Source organism: Ranitomeya variabilis, chromosome 4 (genome assembly GCF_051348905.1).
Source record: "Ranitomeya variabilis isolate aRanVar5 chromosome 4, aRanVar5.hap1, whole genome shotgun sequence".
NCBI classification, from domain to species: domain Eukaryota; kingdom Metazoa; phylum Chordata; class Amphibia; order Anura; family Dendrobatidae; genus Ranitomeya; species Ranitomeya variabilis.
In genome coordinates, this window is record NC_135235.1 from 399,438,942 (window position 1) to 399,453,847 (window position 14,906).

At 48.9% G+C, this 14,906-nt stretch overlaps 1 protein-coding gene across 4 annotated transcripts in view; it reads right to left on the minus strand.

Annotated features, from left to right (window-relative positions):
• Window positions 1-14,906, minus strand: part of LOC143764891 (uncharacterized) — a 56,936-nt gene that overhangs the window by 17,930 nt on the left and 24,100 nt on the right. For all 4 annotated transcript variants that reach the window (XM_077250974.1, XM_077250972.1, XM_077250973.1 and 1 more), the window contains exons 4-6: window positions 10,710-10,824; window positions 9,897-10,018; window positions 9,676-9,784 (exon numbers count right to left, since the gene is read on the minus strand). In XM_077250974.1, coding sequence (XP_077107089.1) covers window positions 9,676-9,784; window positions 9,897-10,018; window positions 10,710-10,824 — 346 coding nt within the window. The remainder of the gene's footprint in view (window positions 1-9,675; window positions 9,785-9,896; window positions 10,019-10,709; window positions 10,825-14,906) is intronic.

The following is a 14,906-nucleotide window of genomic DNA, read 5'->3' on the forward strand; positions in this document are numbered from 1 at the left end:
ACTACATGGAGCATTATATGGGGCATCTATGGGGCCATAACTGCATGGAGCATTATATGGGGCCACAACTGCATGGAGCATTATATGGGGCATCTATGGGGCCATAACTACATGGAGCATTATATGGGGCATCTATGGGGCCATAACTGCATGGAGCATTATATGGGGCCATAATGAGCTGCATGGAGCATTATATGGGGCATCTATGGAGCCATAACTGCATGGAGCATTATACTACATGACTGGGCAAAATACTACGTGACTGGGCAATACACTACGTGACTGGGCAATATACTACGTGGACATGCAGATTCTAGAATACCCGATGCGTTAGAATCGGGCCACCATCTAGTTGGGAATAAACAATTGGTAAAGCAGCCGGTGACAAGGTAACTAGTCTAAGAGGTATGTCCCCGCCAACTCTGCTAGACCAACATCTCCATTTGTGTCTATAGGGACAGACCTGACTGAGCGCGCAAGGACACACCTCTTGGACTTGTCACCTTGTCCCCAGCTACATTTAAATGGTTTTACTCTACTCTAAGGCTATGTTCACAGGTTGTATTTTTGCTGCTTTTTTATGCAAACCTTTTAGCTGTGTTTTACAGTACCAGCAAATGTTATGAGATTTCAGAAATCTCATGCACACACTTTTTTTTCCTGACTAAATTGGAAAACTGTAATGAGTAAGTGCAAAAATGCAGCAAAAAAAAGAGATTTTTATGTACTCACCGTAAAATCTTTTTCTCCGAGCCAATTGGGACTCACAGGACCATGGGTGTTATGCAGCTTGCCACTAGGAGGACACTAAGTAAACACAAAGAGTTAACTCCTCCTCTGCAGTATACACCCCTTGACTGGCCAGTAACGACTCAGTTCGGTAGTAAAGTAGGAGTATAAGAAAACCAAGACAAGTAAACTATGCCAAAAACTGAGGAACAAACCACAACAACAATCAGCCATAGGCTAACAGGGTGGGTGCTGTGTCCCCCAATGATTGGCTCAGAGAAAAAGATTTTACAGTGAGTACACAAAAATCTCCTTTTCTCCTACGCCTCATTGGGGGACACAGGACCATGGGACGTAATAAAGCAGTCCCTGGGTGGGGAGCAATTGCACTGCTAAAACCCCATGTACTACTGGCTTACTGAGGTACCGCTGTCTGGAGAATGCGCCTGCCAAAAGCAGTGTCTGCCGAAGCCTGGGTATGAACGTGATAGTGCTTCGTGAAGGTATGCAGACTGGACCAAGTCGCAGCTTTACAAAGCTGTTGTGCGGAAGCCTGGTGCCGAACGGCCCAAGAAGCACCGACCGACAGAGTCGAATGCGCCTTAATCCCTGCTGGGACAGGGGTGTTCCTGACGCGGTAGGATTCCTGAATAGTGGAGCGAATCTACTTGGCTAGAGTGGCCTTTGAGGTGGGTAGACCTTTCCTATGTCCCTCCGGAAGCACGAATAGGACATCCGACTCACAGAAGGGAGCAATGCGAGATATGTACCGCCGAAGAGCTCTAACCACATCCAGAGTATGGAGAGCTTTCTCGATACGATGGGTTGGTGCCGGACAGAATGAGGGCAAGACAATGTCCTCGTTTAGATGAAAAGAAGAGACGACTTTAGGTAGGAAAGAGGGAGAGGTTCTCAAGACTACCTTGTCTGGGTGAAAAATCAGAAAAGGGGGTCGGCAAGAAAGGGCCGCCAACTCAGAAACTCTCCTGTTTGAAGTAATCGCAACGAGAAAGACCACCTTCCATGAAAGGAGGGTGAGAGAGATGTCCTGCAATGGTTCGAAAGCGGCCTCCTGAAGAACTCCGAGAACCAAGTTAAGGTCCCATGAAGCCAAGGGCATTCTATAGGGAGGGACCACCCGGGAGACTCCTTGGATGAACGTCTTAACCGGCAGTCTGGAAGCGATCTTTTGTTGGAATAGAACAGACAATGCGGACACTTGTCCCTTGAGCAAGCATAGGGCAAGGCCTGACTCTAAACCTGATTGTGGAAACTCCAGAAAGGACAGAATGGAAAACACCAGAGGAGAACGTCCATGGGCATTGCACCATGAGAAGAAGATGCGCCAGGTGCGATGATAAATGCGCATGGATACGGATTTCCTCGCGTGAATCATGGTAGAAGAAACCCATGTAGAGAATCCGGCTTGGGCTAAAATCCAGGATTCAACGGCCACACCGTCAAAGACAGGATCCCAGAGTTCTGGTGGCAAATCGGGCCCTGTGAGAGAAGATCCGTGCGATCTGGAAGCAGCCAGGGGACATCGACGACCATTTGGACGAGTTCCGCGTACCAAGTTCGGCGTGGCCAGTCCGGCGAGACGAGGATCACCGGTCTTCCCTCTGCCCTGATCTTCTTGAAGACTCTTGGGAGCAGAGGAAAAGGCGGAAATATGTATGGCAGCTGGAAACGATGCCACGAGAGGACCAGAGCATCTGCCCCGATGGCGCAAGGATCGCGGGATCGAGCAATGAACTAGGGAACCTGGTTGTTAAGCCTCGAGGCCATGAGATCCACATCCGGTGTCCCCCAGTGAAGGCAAATCTGCTGGAAGAATTCCGGATGGAGAGACCACTCGCCTGAGGCAAGACCTTGGCGACTGAGAAAGTCCGCTTCACAATTCTCCACACCTGGTATGTGGATTGCCAAGATGAGCGAGTGATTGGTCTTCTGATTGGATTGGATTCTGATGGGATGGTCTGCGAGAAGATGGTGAAAGTTGCGTAAGGCAAGCGTGATCGCTCAAATCTCCAAGATATTGATTGGAAGACGTGACTCTCTTGTGGACCAACGACCTTGTGCCGTGTGGTGATTGAAAACTGCGCCCCAGCCCAAAAGGCTGGCATTGGTGGTCACCACTAACCAGCGCACTGAGAGAAAGGACTTCCCTTGGTTCAGGGAGGACTGTAGCATCCACCACCTGAGGGTCTGCCTGACGTGTGGGGAGAGGCAAAAAAAACGGTCGAGGGAAAACGGACTCCTGTCCCAGGCTGACAGCAGCGCCTGTTGCAGGGGACGGAGATGGAACTGCGCAAACGGAACGGCTTCCATCGCCGCAACCATTTTCCCGGGTATGCGCATCACAAAGCGAATGGAGTGAGGGACTGGACGGGAGAGCTTGCGCGCTCCCTGTTGTAAGGGCAAGACCTTCAATGGAGGGAGAATGACTAACCCGCGGGAAGAGTTGAAAATCATGCCCAGGAAGCAGATTTGCTGAGCCGGCACTGGAGATTATTTCTCTAATTTGATTTTCCAACCCAGGCGAGAAAGAGAATCTACGGTGATACTTACAGACTCCTCGCAGGCAGAATGGGAAGGACCCTTGATTAAAAGGTCATCCAGATGCGGAAGGACTAACACTCCCCGAGCGTGAAGAATGGCCATGACAGCCGCCATGACCTTCGTGAAGACTCTGGGGGCAGTGGCGAGTCCGAAGGGCAAGTCCACAAACTGGAAGTGTTCTTCTTGGACTGCGAAGTGCAGGAACTGCTGATGAGAGAGGAAAATTGGAATATGTAGATAAGCATCGTTGATGCCTATGGATGCGAGGAACTCTCCTTTTTCCAAGGACGCGACAACGGAACGGAGCGAGTCCATCCTGAAGTGTCGGACCCGTACAAACTTGTTTAGCAGTTTGAGGTCCAGTATGGGCCGTAAGGTCCCGTCCTTCTTTGGGACCACGTATAGGTTGGAGTAGAACCCCTTGAACCTTTGGTCTCGAGGGACCGGAACGATGACACCGTCCCTTTGAAGTGCCTGTATGGCCTGAAGAAGATGTGACGCCCTTGCTTTGGGGGGAGAAGACTGGAAGAAGTGCGGAGGGGGGATGGAAGAAAACTCGATTTTGTATCCGGAAGACACGAGCTCTCTGACCCACTCGTAGTGAACGACCGAAAGCCAATTTTGACGGAACAAAAGAAGGCGTCTGCCTACTTTGTCGGTGTCCGCCGGACACTTCGACGAGTTATTGTGTAGAAGGTTTAAGGGATGCGGATGGCTTGGTGCCAGAAGGTCTCGGTTTCCAGGAACGGTTTGGTCTGTATGAGACCTGAGGATTTCTGTTTTCCCGCCGTCCTGAACCAAGGGAAGAGGAGGACCAACTTGAGTTGTTGCGAAAGGACCAAAATCGAAACTGCTGTTGATTCCGAAAAGGCCGGGCAGGTTTTTGCTGGGGAAGAAATTTACTCTTCCCTCTGGTAGAGTCAGAAATGATTTGGTCTAGTTTCTCCCCAAATAAACGACCCGCTTGGTAAGGTAAAGAAGTCAACAACTTTTTAGATGCAGAATCTGCTCGCCAATCACGGAGCCATAAGGCCCTCCTGATGGAGATTGCGTTTGCAGCCGCTTGCGCTGCGCAATTAGCCGCATCTATTGAAGCGTTAACTACGAAATCTCCGGCCTGAAGTATCTGATTAGCTAGTCTGGCTGCCTCTGGGGGAAGATTACTGTCATGGACGGTAGTGGTTAACACCTCTGCCCAGGCAACCATTGCCTTAGGCACCCAGGTAGCGGCAAAGGATGGAAGAAGAGCTGTTCCTGAGGCCTCAAAGACTGAGCGAGCCAGGTAGTCAATTTGACGGTCAGAAGGATTTTTGACCGATGAACCATCGGACACAGTTGCGAGTAGCAACTCCGTCATCAGATCCTTGGAGAAAGATATCTAGCTTCTGTGGCTTTTTGAGCTGTAAATCGCTTCTCCGGGTGCTCCCTGTGCTTTTGGACAATGTCCTGAAACTCAGGGTGATTCGCAAATCTTTTGAACGCGTTTAGTCTTTTTAAAAGACACGACGTGTTCCTGAGTGGATACCGATTCCTCGTCCACCATTAGTGTTTTGTTGACTGCCTCAATAAGGGAGTCAAGTGTCTCCTGACCGAAAGAGGAGTCTTGGGTTAAAGATTCCTCCGACTCGTATTCTGAGTCATGTAGGCTGCGACCCTCGGGGGAGGTGGAGCGAGAAGATGAGCTGACAGATACTGAAGCTTGAGCCTGGACGGGAGATGAGATGAGGGAAGGGTCCTTTTTCGGGTACCCCGAGATTCCCGTAGTACGGTACGCCCCCTGTGGTCAGACGGCCCCGCGCCGGCGCCAGATTCCGTCGCAGCCGACGGAGGTGAGTTCTGGCTTAAGGAGGACCCTCGGAAAGAGTCCAATGCCTTGACCAAGGAATCCATAGAGTGTGACAAGGACGCGGCCCACTCAGGGGGGTTAGGCTCGACGGGGTCGGTGGAGACATTGGAGGTGGAGGCAGAAAGCGGCTGCGCACAGACCGGGTCACAGTTCTGGCACAAGGGGGTATTGTGGGCACGTGGCAACGTAGAATTGCAAGTGGCACATGAAGTAAAAAACACAGTGTGCTTTTTATTGCCCCGTTTTGCCTCCTTAGATTGAGACATAGTGAATGTCTATTCTCCGATAAACTGCAATAGCAGAGCTATGGGTGCAGAGAAGGGTTTAAGCTTATCCCTATGCAGTGGAGCAGCTTACCCATGGTCATGAGCTGGTGTCCCCAGGGAGGAAGAGAGGAAAGTAGCTTTTTGGCCGTATTTCCATGCAGGAGTGGAGTCCCAAGATGGCGCCCGAGATTTGCAGGGCTCTTCTCGTTCAGAGCGAGAAGCGCCTGAGCAGTAGGCGGGATTTTTGAATTGCGGCCTAGTCAGGCTGAAGAAGCCGGGGACTAAATTAGTGGAGCCGGTGGCCGCGACGCAGCGTCTAATGATCGCCGCTGGCATCTAGCCAGCGGTACCTCTCCCCAGGGAACCGGACCGCATCCTCCCACGCCGGCGGCGTGAGGAAGAATAGTACTCACCGAGGAGGAACCACCTCCAACTCAATCGATCCTCCCTATGTCGAGGGACGGAGAGCATCCTGAAGTGTGCTTGTCTTCTCAGGGGACTTACAGCTGTGCCTGCTGTAGGGGACTTATGGATGTGCCTGCCACAGGGGGCTTACGGCTACAGTGGGGACTACAAGACGCCAAGGTGAGGGCTTGAGAGCGGTGGAGCCCGGGAGATGCACATGAGAGGTATACTCTAAGTCAGGGGTCGGGAACCTATGGCTCGCGAGCCAGATATGGCTCTTTTGATGGCCGTATCTGGCTCGCAGACAGCCTGTGGCGTAGGAAGGGGGGGGCGGGCCGCCCCGGGTGGCACAATGCGGGGGGCGGCACAATGCGGGGGGCGGGTCGCCGGCGGCGCAGAATTTACCTGTTCGCATCTCGGCTTCAGAAAAATGGCCGCCGCGATCTCCATCTGCGCATGCGCGGCATCCCGCGGCCATTTTCCTGAAGCCCCTGGCAGCAGAGCGCTCCACCTGCGCACGCGCGGCCTCAGGAAGATGGCCGCCCCCACCGATAACCAGACAGAGCAGGATCGCGGTCAGGTAAAACTTTTGTTTTTTTTTTTATTGAGAGCGGCGATCGGGGGGGGGGGCCCAGGGCAGAAAGCTGGACACAGGGGGGCAGAAAGCTGGACACAGGGGGGCAGAAAGCTGGACACAGGGGGGCACAAAGCTGGACACAGGGGGGCACAAAGCTGGACACAGGGGGGCACAAAGCTGGACACAGGGGGGCACAAAGCTGGACACAGGGGGGCACAAAGCTGGACACAGGGGGGCACAAAGCTGGACACAGGGGGGCACAAAGCTGGACACAGGGGGGCACAAAGCTGGACACAGGGGGGCACAAAGCTGGACACTGGGGGGCACAAAGCTGGACACTGGGGGGCACAAAGCTGGACACTGGGGGGCACAAAGCTGGACACTGGGGGGCACAAAGCTGGACACTGGGGGGCACAAAGCTGGACACAGGGGGGGCAGAAAGCTGGACACAGGGGGGCAGAAAGCTGGACACAGGGGGGCAGAAAGCTGGACACAGGGGGGCAGAAGGGACATTGGGGCAGAACGCTGGACACGAGGGCAGAACGCTGGACACGGGGGCAGAACGCTGGACACGGGGGCAGAACGCTGGACACGGGGGCAGAACGCTGGACACGGGGGCAGAACGCTGGACACGGGGGCAGAACGCTGGACACGGGGGCAGAACGCTGGACACGGGGGCAGAACGCTGGACACGGGGGCAGAACGCTGGACACGGGGGCAGAACGCTGGACACGGGGGCAGAACGCTGGACACGGGGGCAGAACGCTGGACACGGGGGCAGAACGCTGGACATTGGGGCAGAACGCTGGACATTGGGGCAGAACGCTGGACACTGATGCAGAAAGCTGGACATTGGGGCAGAACGCTGGACACAGGAGCAGAAAACTGGACACAGGGGCAGAAAGCTGGACACAGGGGCAGAAAGCTGGACACAGGGGCAGAAAGCTGGACACAGGGGCAGAAAGCTGGACACAGGGGCAGAAAGCTGGACACGGGCAGAAAGCTGGACACGGGCAGAAAGCTGGACACAGGGGCAGAAAGCTGGACACAGGGGCAGAATGCTTGACACAGGGGCAGAATGGAGAAACGGGGCATGATTGGAGACACGGGGCAGGATGACAGACATGGCGTCATGACTGGAGACACTGGAGGCAGGATTGGAGACAGATGGGGCAGGATCATGGGGCAGGATGGATACGATGGAGACAGATGGGGCAGGATGGGAAGATCATATGGGGCAGGATGGATACTCATGAGGGCAGGATGGGAGAACATATGGCTGGAGCCAGGAATGAGACACACGGGGGCCAGGATGGCGAATATTATTACCACAGGGGCTAATTAAGGGATATTATTACTGCAGGGATGTATTTATTTTATTTTTTGAGTATACTGTTTTAAATGGCGGGGCGGTCCTATTACTGTGTAGATTGACACTATGTCGCCTTCTTCATGTGGTGTAATGTAGAAGTTGGGAAAATTAAGTAATGTGTTCTGCAAGTGGAACTTGTGATAACTGTGTTATTTCCTGCAGAGACGAGTCCTGGCTGGATGAAGTGATGGCGGTCTGTGCGGGATGAAAGATGAAGGACTTCACTTAGAGACGTCACTGGTGAGTCAGTGTGTTACCTATACACTGTATACTATATACTGAGGTCCTGTGTATGTCACCGGTGATCACTGTATTACCTATACACAGACGCTGCATACTAAGTACAGATCTCCTGTGTATAATGGCACTTAGGGCTTGTTTCCACATGCGAGAAACACGTCCGTGTCTCGCATGTGGGAACCAAGTTCTGGCGTCGGCACTCCAGAGCGGAGTGTGCGGCCGCATAGGAACACATGGAGCTGCACAGCTCCGCTCCAATGTGCCGACGCCAGAACTTACGCTGGGTGTGCCTGCTTGTATGTACCACTTTAAGTAGTAAATGCTTTAGTTCCCTATGGGTCTGAGCCTCTCTTTTTTGTTCATTTTCTGTAAGACCAACACTTTTAAAAGGGCCACTGACAGATACAATTGCTCCAGCGGTCACTTAGTACACAAAGGAGTGTTCCTCTCTGCTGCACTAAGCCACCGCTGGACCTAAACAATAATTCGCTGTAAAATAATAAAATAGATAATTGACATAACTGACAATGCGTTGTGTGACATGTCCAACATTCCAGCTTCTTTCTTCTGCGAATGCCTCAAAGCTGGCATTCTCTCAACATCAGGTGGGAAGAATGCCAGCTTCCAGTCATGCGCAGGAAAAAGAAGAAGCCAGACTGCTGGACTGATGTCATGCATCGCAAGCTCACAATGTAAGTTATTTAATTTTTTTACTGCTAATTACCATTGTTTCAGTCCAGTTGTGGCTTTATACAGCAGGGAGGAGCATTCCTTGCTGTACTAAGTGAACATTGGAGCGATTGATCTGTCAATGGCCCTTTAAACATATTGTACGGCTCTCGCGGAATTATATTTCAAAATATGTGGCGTTTACGGCTCTCTTAGCCAAAAAGGTTCCTGACCCCTGCTCTAAGTGCTCGCCACCTTATTGGGGGGAGATCGGGACCGTGTAGGAACCGGCGCCCTAGCGTAGATTAGGCGTGCCCCAAACGTCGCAGGAGAGGTACGGGGAGGTATACTCGCCGTGCTCGCCAGTTGATGGTTCGGGGGAGAGCGGACCCTGAAAGGAATCCGTCGCCCCCTTCACTCCGTTAATTAAAAAATAAAAATTTACAGAAAAATAAAAATAAAATAAATAAAATGTTGGGGTCTGAGAACAGACCCAAGTGCCTCCTACAGACACTAAGCAAGAACTGAGTCCTTACTGGCCAGTCAAGGGGTGTATACTGCAGAGGAGAAGTTAACTCTTTGTGTTTACTTAGTGTCCTCCTAGTGGCAGGCAGCATAACACCCATGGTCCTGTGTCCCCCAATGAGGCATAGGAGAAAATGCAAGTATAAGGATTTTCTAAATTTTTGGTACAGAAACCCAAGGAAGCTGCATCATATTTTTTATGAGACAATAAAAATGCAGCAAAAAAAAAACACGCAGCAAATACACAGCAAAAAAAGCTGAAAAAAGTGAAATGTTTGTAAACTGCTTCTTTACTGCCAAGAGAGCAGGTTTTTGACTGCAGAAAAAAAAAACGCAACGTGTGAACATAGCCTAACAGTTTCAGAGTACACCAAGTTTGTAATGTAAGAAATGATCTCCCATTCATGTTTCCCACGGTTCAGGCGGCATGAACAATGTGACCGTTCGATTTAAGACTCTTTGGAGTTTAGTGCTCATTCCTCACCTGGCCTGATGGCTAGAAGAATGTGCTCATCTTTACACTGCTGATCATCCCTCATATAGGCCTCTTCAATTTGTATAGCTTCAACCTTAGGTTCAGCTATATCTTCATCCTAGATTTAGAAATGGAAAAAACAAAAACAAAATCAGAATACAATTAGCAATGGAAAAAAGAAACAAAAAAGTAAAAAACAAACAAAAAAAATGCTCAAACAGGAGACCCACATATCCAGTACTTGGTAAGAGGTCAGCGCCATCCTGTGAGGTACTGCTACTTTCCTCTTCACGACAATGGGAACGAATACGACTTGAGCGGCTCTCTGGTGCACTGTTCTCACATGGTCCATCTGTAGGAATCACAAAAACGTTAAACCCGATGAATCAAGTCGGTTAATGTGATGAAAGGCGTCTTTGAGTGACGCCCAAAATTGCTCCTAACAAATTTAAGGTGTGGATTTTTTTTAATTGTTTTATTGAATAAACCACTTGAAGCATTTTTGATTTTCATGTAAACAACACAACAGAAAAGGTAAGACGACATTTTTATTAAGATGGTGGAACCTATACAAAGGTGGGGATTCTTAACCACTGCATCTTTGTACAGCTCTAATAATAAGATTATTGTTTCTCTGGAAAATAAATGATCTTCCAAGTCACAGGGACTGGGGTAGGATTTGTAGCGAGGTGCACATAGAGATGTGTACCATTCGTCGGTGCTCCCGATTCAAGACTCTGGAGCGTCTGACTCCAGCACACCACCTTATCAAGACCAGTGTGAAGGATGCAGTCATATCTAGGCTAGGCAATTCTCTGTAAGAGTGACAACATCACCTTCATGCAGCAAAGTATCATCGAGAACTATGTGCTGCTCCTGGATTTAGAATCTGTATTCACTTCTAGGATGAGAGCAGTCAGTGTCAGCCAGTTAACTGAAGCTGACCCATGCAAACATGGGTTAAATATATTGAGGAGACAAGCCCTTAAAACCTGTTAAGTGTACAGGAGATGTAAAGAACAAACTTAGTTAGACTTACCTACCTGGACCGATGGCTATAGGAATTTCCTCCTCCTTACACTGCGGAGTGCTGCTTGCAGAAGTCTCATCTTCTTCTTCTGATATTACTTCAACTTTGACACTTGTCAAATCTTCACCCTACGTAATTATGGCAAAAAATAAAGTTGAAGAGCAGAAGCCTCATAAAGAATGCTCGTATGCCTGGATGTTCAAATGTTCACTTTTTGGAATTATATAATCTAAAGTGGCCATAGGGCAGCACGGTGGCTCAGTGGTTAGCACTGCAGCGCTGGGGCCCTAGGATCAAATCCCACCAAGGACAACACCTGCAAGGAGTTTGTATGTTCTCCCCGGGTTTGTGTGGGTTTCCTCCCACACTCCAAAGGCTATGCGCCCACGTTGCATTTTTTATGTGTTTCTGTCACATTTTTTGCAGCAGCGGAAAAGCATAAAAACCGCATTCCCATGCAATCCTATGGGATTCCGCAGTTGCTGTGCCCATGCTGCGGATTTTCCCGCTGCGGAATCACATAGTGGTAAAATCTGCAGCATGTTCATTATTTTTGCGGAATCGCGGTGATTCCGCAGCCATAATATTGTATTGAACCGCTCACTTTACCCATGTGGCTATGCCCACCATGTGTAAAGTGAACGCTTCATGTGCGGATGGTACCCAGGGTCTGGAGTACAGGAGACTCCTTCAGGCTCTGGGATCCATATTTCTATTAAAAAAAAAAAAATAATTAAAATAAAAAATAGGGATATACTTACCATCTGACGGCCCCCAGAGTCCTCTGGCTCTCAGCGGTGCATGTGGCGGCTTCCGTTCCCAGGGATGCATTGCGCCAATCACCTACAGATGACGTCACAGTGACGTCACAAAGGTCCTTCGCGCAAAGCATCCCTGGGAACGGAACATACCGGGAGCGCAGCTGAGGAGATCGGGGGCCGTCGGAAGGTGAGAATAACCAAATATTTTTTATTTTTTTAATTATTTTTAACATTCTATCTTTTACTATTGATGCTGCATAGGCAGCATCAATAGTAAAACGTTAGTCACACTTTTCAAGTACTATGCTTGTGTGACCAACCAGTCAATCACTTTTCCAAGCTTGTGTTGCGGGAAAACGCATGCGAAATCCACATGCTTTTTACCCGCGGCAGGGAGTTGCAGAAATGCTGCGGACATTTCCACAGAATTTCTGCAACGTGGGTACATAGCCAAAGACATACTGATAGGGAACTTAGATTGAGACAGCGATGATAATGTGTGTAATATTTGTAAAGCCAGAACCGGCTGTCAATCACCATGACATCAGTTGTCCCACACTGTCAACAGGAAAAGAAACTGCTGCTCTGTTGATGTGGCATCAGCAGAAGTATGTGACCGCTCTGTGTCGGCGGAGTACAGCAGATAGGTAACAACTACCCACCTATTAATGCTTAGGCACTTTTTTTTTTTTTTTCTTAAGTCCTGGATATTTCATTTAAAATCCAACTGCCCGACCCTCTTGCTCCCCACATTTGTCAGGGAAGAATTGGGAGGCCGCCATACATATTAGATCGTCATCCAACCCTTCCAATACTTATGGCTTTGGCCAGCTGCAACCAGATTTGTATAGGTGGGCAATTAAAGAGAATAGTTTTGTTTGTGTAAGGCCACGTTCACAAGTTCAGTATTTAGTCAGTATTTGTACACCAAAACAAGGCGAGGTATAGTATAATAGAAACAAGTCACCACTTCTGTATTCATCACCCACTCCTGATTTCTGCTGACAAATACTGATGTAAAATACTGACCAAATACTGAATGTGGCCTTATACTTCACGCAAAAACAAAACGATTTGACCCTCTGGTGACATCCGAAGAATATCTATGTAGTTGTATGGAGAGAGCACAAAAAGGCACCATGAAAGGCAGTTAGTCGCCAGCTGCGTTCTACAGCTGACACCTGCTAGAAACAGGTGCGATTTAAGCTTAGCTGACTCTCACAATTCAGCTATCACAGACAGGCTGCATAGTCCTTGTGTCACACATTATAGAAAATAGTCTGAACCAAAATTTGCTGCTTTTTTTTTTTTTTTTTTTTTTAAATAGGTGGGACAAAGACTTTACAGTGAACAGGTTATGGTTTTTATTTTACTCGCAGATGCAGGCTAAACTGCACGTAAATGGTGTTAAAATCTTGTCTGGCCACCTTACTGGAGCAGCATCTACAGAGAGAACATTAACTTATAGTGCCTACAAGTAGTATTCAACCCCCTGCAGATTTAGCAGGTTTACACATTTGGAATTAACTTGGCATTGTGACATTTGGACTGTAGATCAGCCTGGAAGTGTGAAATGCACTGCAGCTAAAAAGAATGTTATTTCTTTGTTTATTTTTTTTTTAAATTGGGAAAAGTTTTTTCAGAGGGTCATTTATTATTCAACCCCTCAACCCACCAGAATTCTGTTTGGTTCCCCTAAAGTATTAAGAAGTAGTTCAGGCACAAAGAACAATGAGCTTCACATGTTTGGATTAATTATCTCTTTTTCCAGCCTTTTCTGACTATTTAAGACCCTCCCCAAACTTGTGAACAGCACTCATACATGGTCAACATGGGAAAGACAAAGGAGCATTCCAAGGCCATCAGAGACAAGATCATGGAGGGTCACAAGGCTGGCAAGGGGTACAAAACCCTTTCCAAGGAGTTGGGCCTACCTGTCTCCACTGTTGGGAGCATCATCCGGAAGTGGAAGGCTTATGGAACTACTGTTAGCCTTCCATGGCCTGGACAGCCTTTGAAAGTTTCCTCCCGTGCCGAGGCCAGGCTTGTCCGAAGAGTCAAGGCTAACCCAAGGACAATAAGGAAGGAGCTCCGGGAAGATCTCATGGCAGTGGGGACATTGGTTTCAGTCAATACCATAAGTAACATACTCCACCGCAATGGTCTCTGTTCCAGACGAGCCCGTAAGGTACCTTTACTTTCAAAGCGTCATGTCAAGGCTCGTCTACAGTTTGCTCATGATCACTTGGAGGACTCTGAGACTGACTGGTTCAAGGTTCTCTGGTCTGATGAGACCAAGATCGAGATCTTTGGTGCCAACCACACACGTGACGTTTGGAGACTGGATGGCACTGCATACGACCCCAAGAATACCATCCCTACAGTCAAGCATGGTGGTGGCAGCATCATGCTGTGGGGCTGTTTCTCAGCCAAGGGGCCTGGCCATCTGGTCCGCATCCATGGGAAGATGGATAGCACAGCCTACCTGGAGATTTTGGCCAAGAACCTCCGCTCCTCCAAGGATCTTAAGATGGGTCGTCATTTCATCTTCCAACAAGACAACGACCCAAAGCACACAGCCAAAAAAAACAAGGCCTGGTTCAAGAGGCAAAAAATCAAGGTGTTGCAGTGGCCTAGTCAGTCTCCTGACCTTAACCCAATTGAAAACTTGTGGAAGGAGCTCAAGATTAAAGTCCACATGAGACACCCAAAGAACCTAGATAACTTGGAGAAGATCTGCATGGAGGAGTGGGCCAAGATAACTCCAGAGACCTGTGCCGGCCTGATCAGGTCTTATAAAAGACGATTATTAGCTGTAATTGCAAACAAAGGTTATTCCACAAAATATTAAACCTAGGGGTTGAATAATAATTGACCCACACTTTTATGTTTAAAATTTATAAAAATTTAACTGAGCAACAAAACTTTTTGGTTTGTAAGATTTATGCATCTGTTAATAAATCCTGCTCTTGTTTGAAGTTTGAAGGCTCTAACTTATTTGCATCTTATTAAACCTGCAGGGGGTTGAATACTACTTGTAGGCATTGTATATTCTCCCTGTAGCCATTCCCTTCAAATCATCGGGGCGGTGCTGGGAGCTGTTCGTCACTACACAGCGAGCGCGCTGTAAATCACACCCCAACACTTTGACTGTCCATTCTGGACACACATACACACAGCTGACTGTCAAAGTGCCTAAGAGTAATTACAGCTGTGCTCAGTGTGTGTGTGCCTGTCTGACAGTGTGCGCGTCTGTGTGAGTGGGGACTGTAACCCTTTTCTGCACTGCTCCTAGGACTGGAAGCGAGCAGCTGCAGGATGCATACACATTGATTTTTTCCCTGTAGCCGCTGCCCCAGTAAGGCAGCCAGGCAGGATATTAATGTCATTTATCTGCAGGTTACCCCTACATCTGCAAATAAATAGCCTTTTATACACGGGTGGTTCCC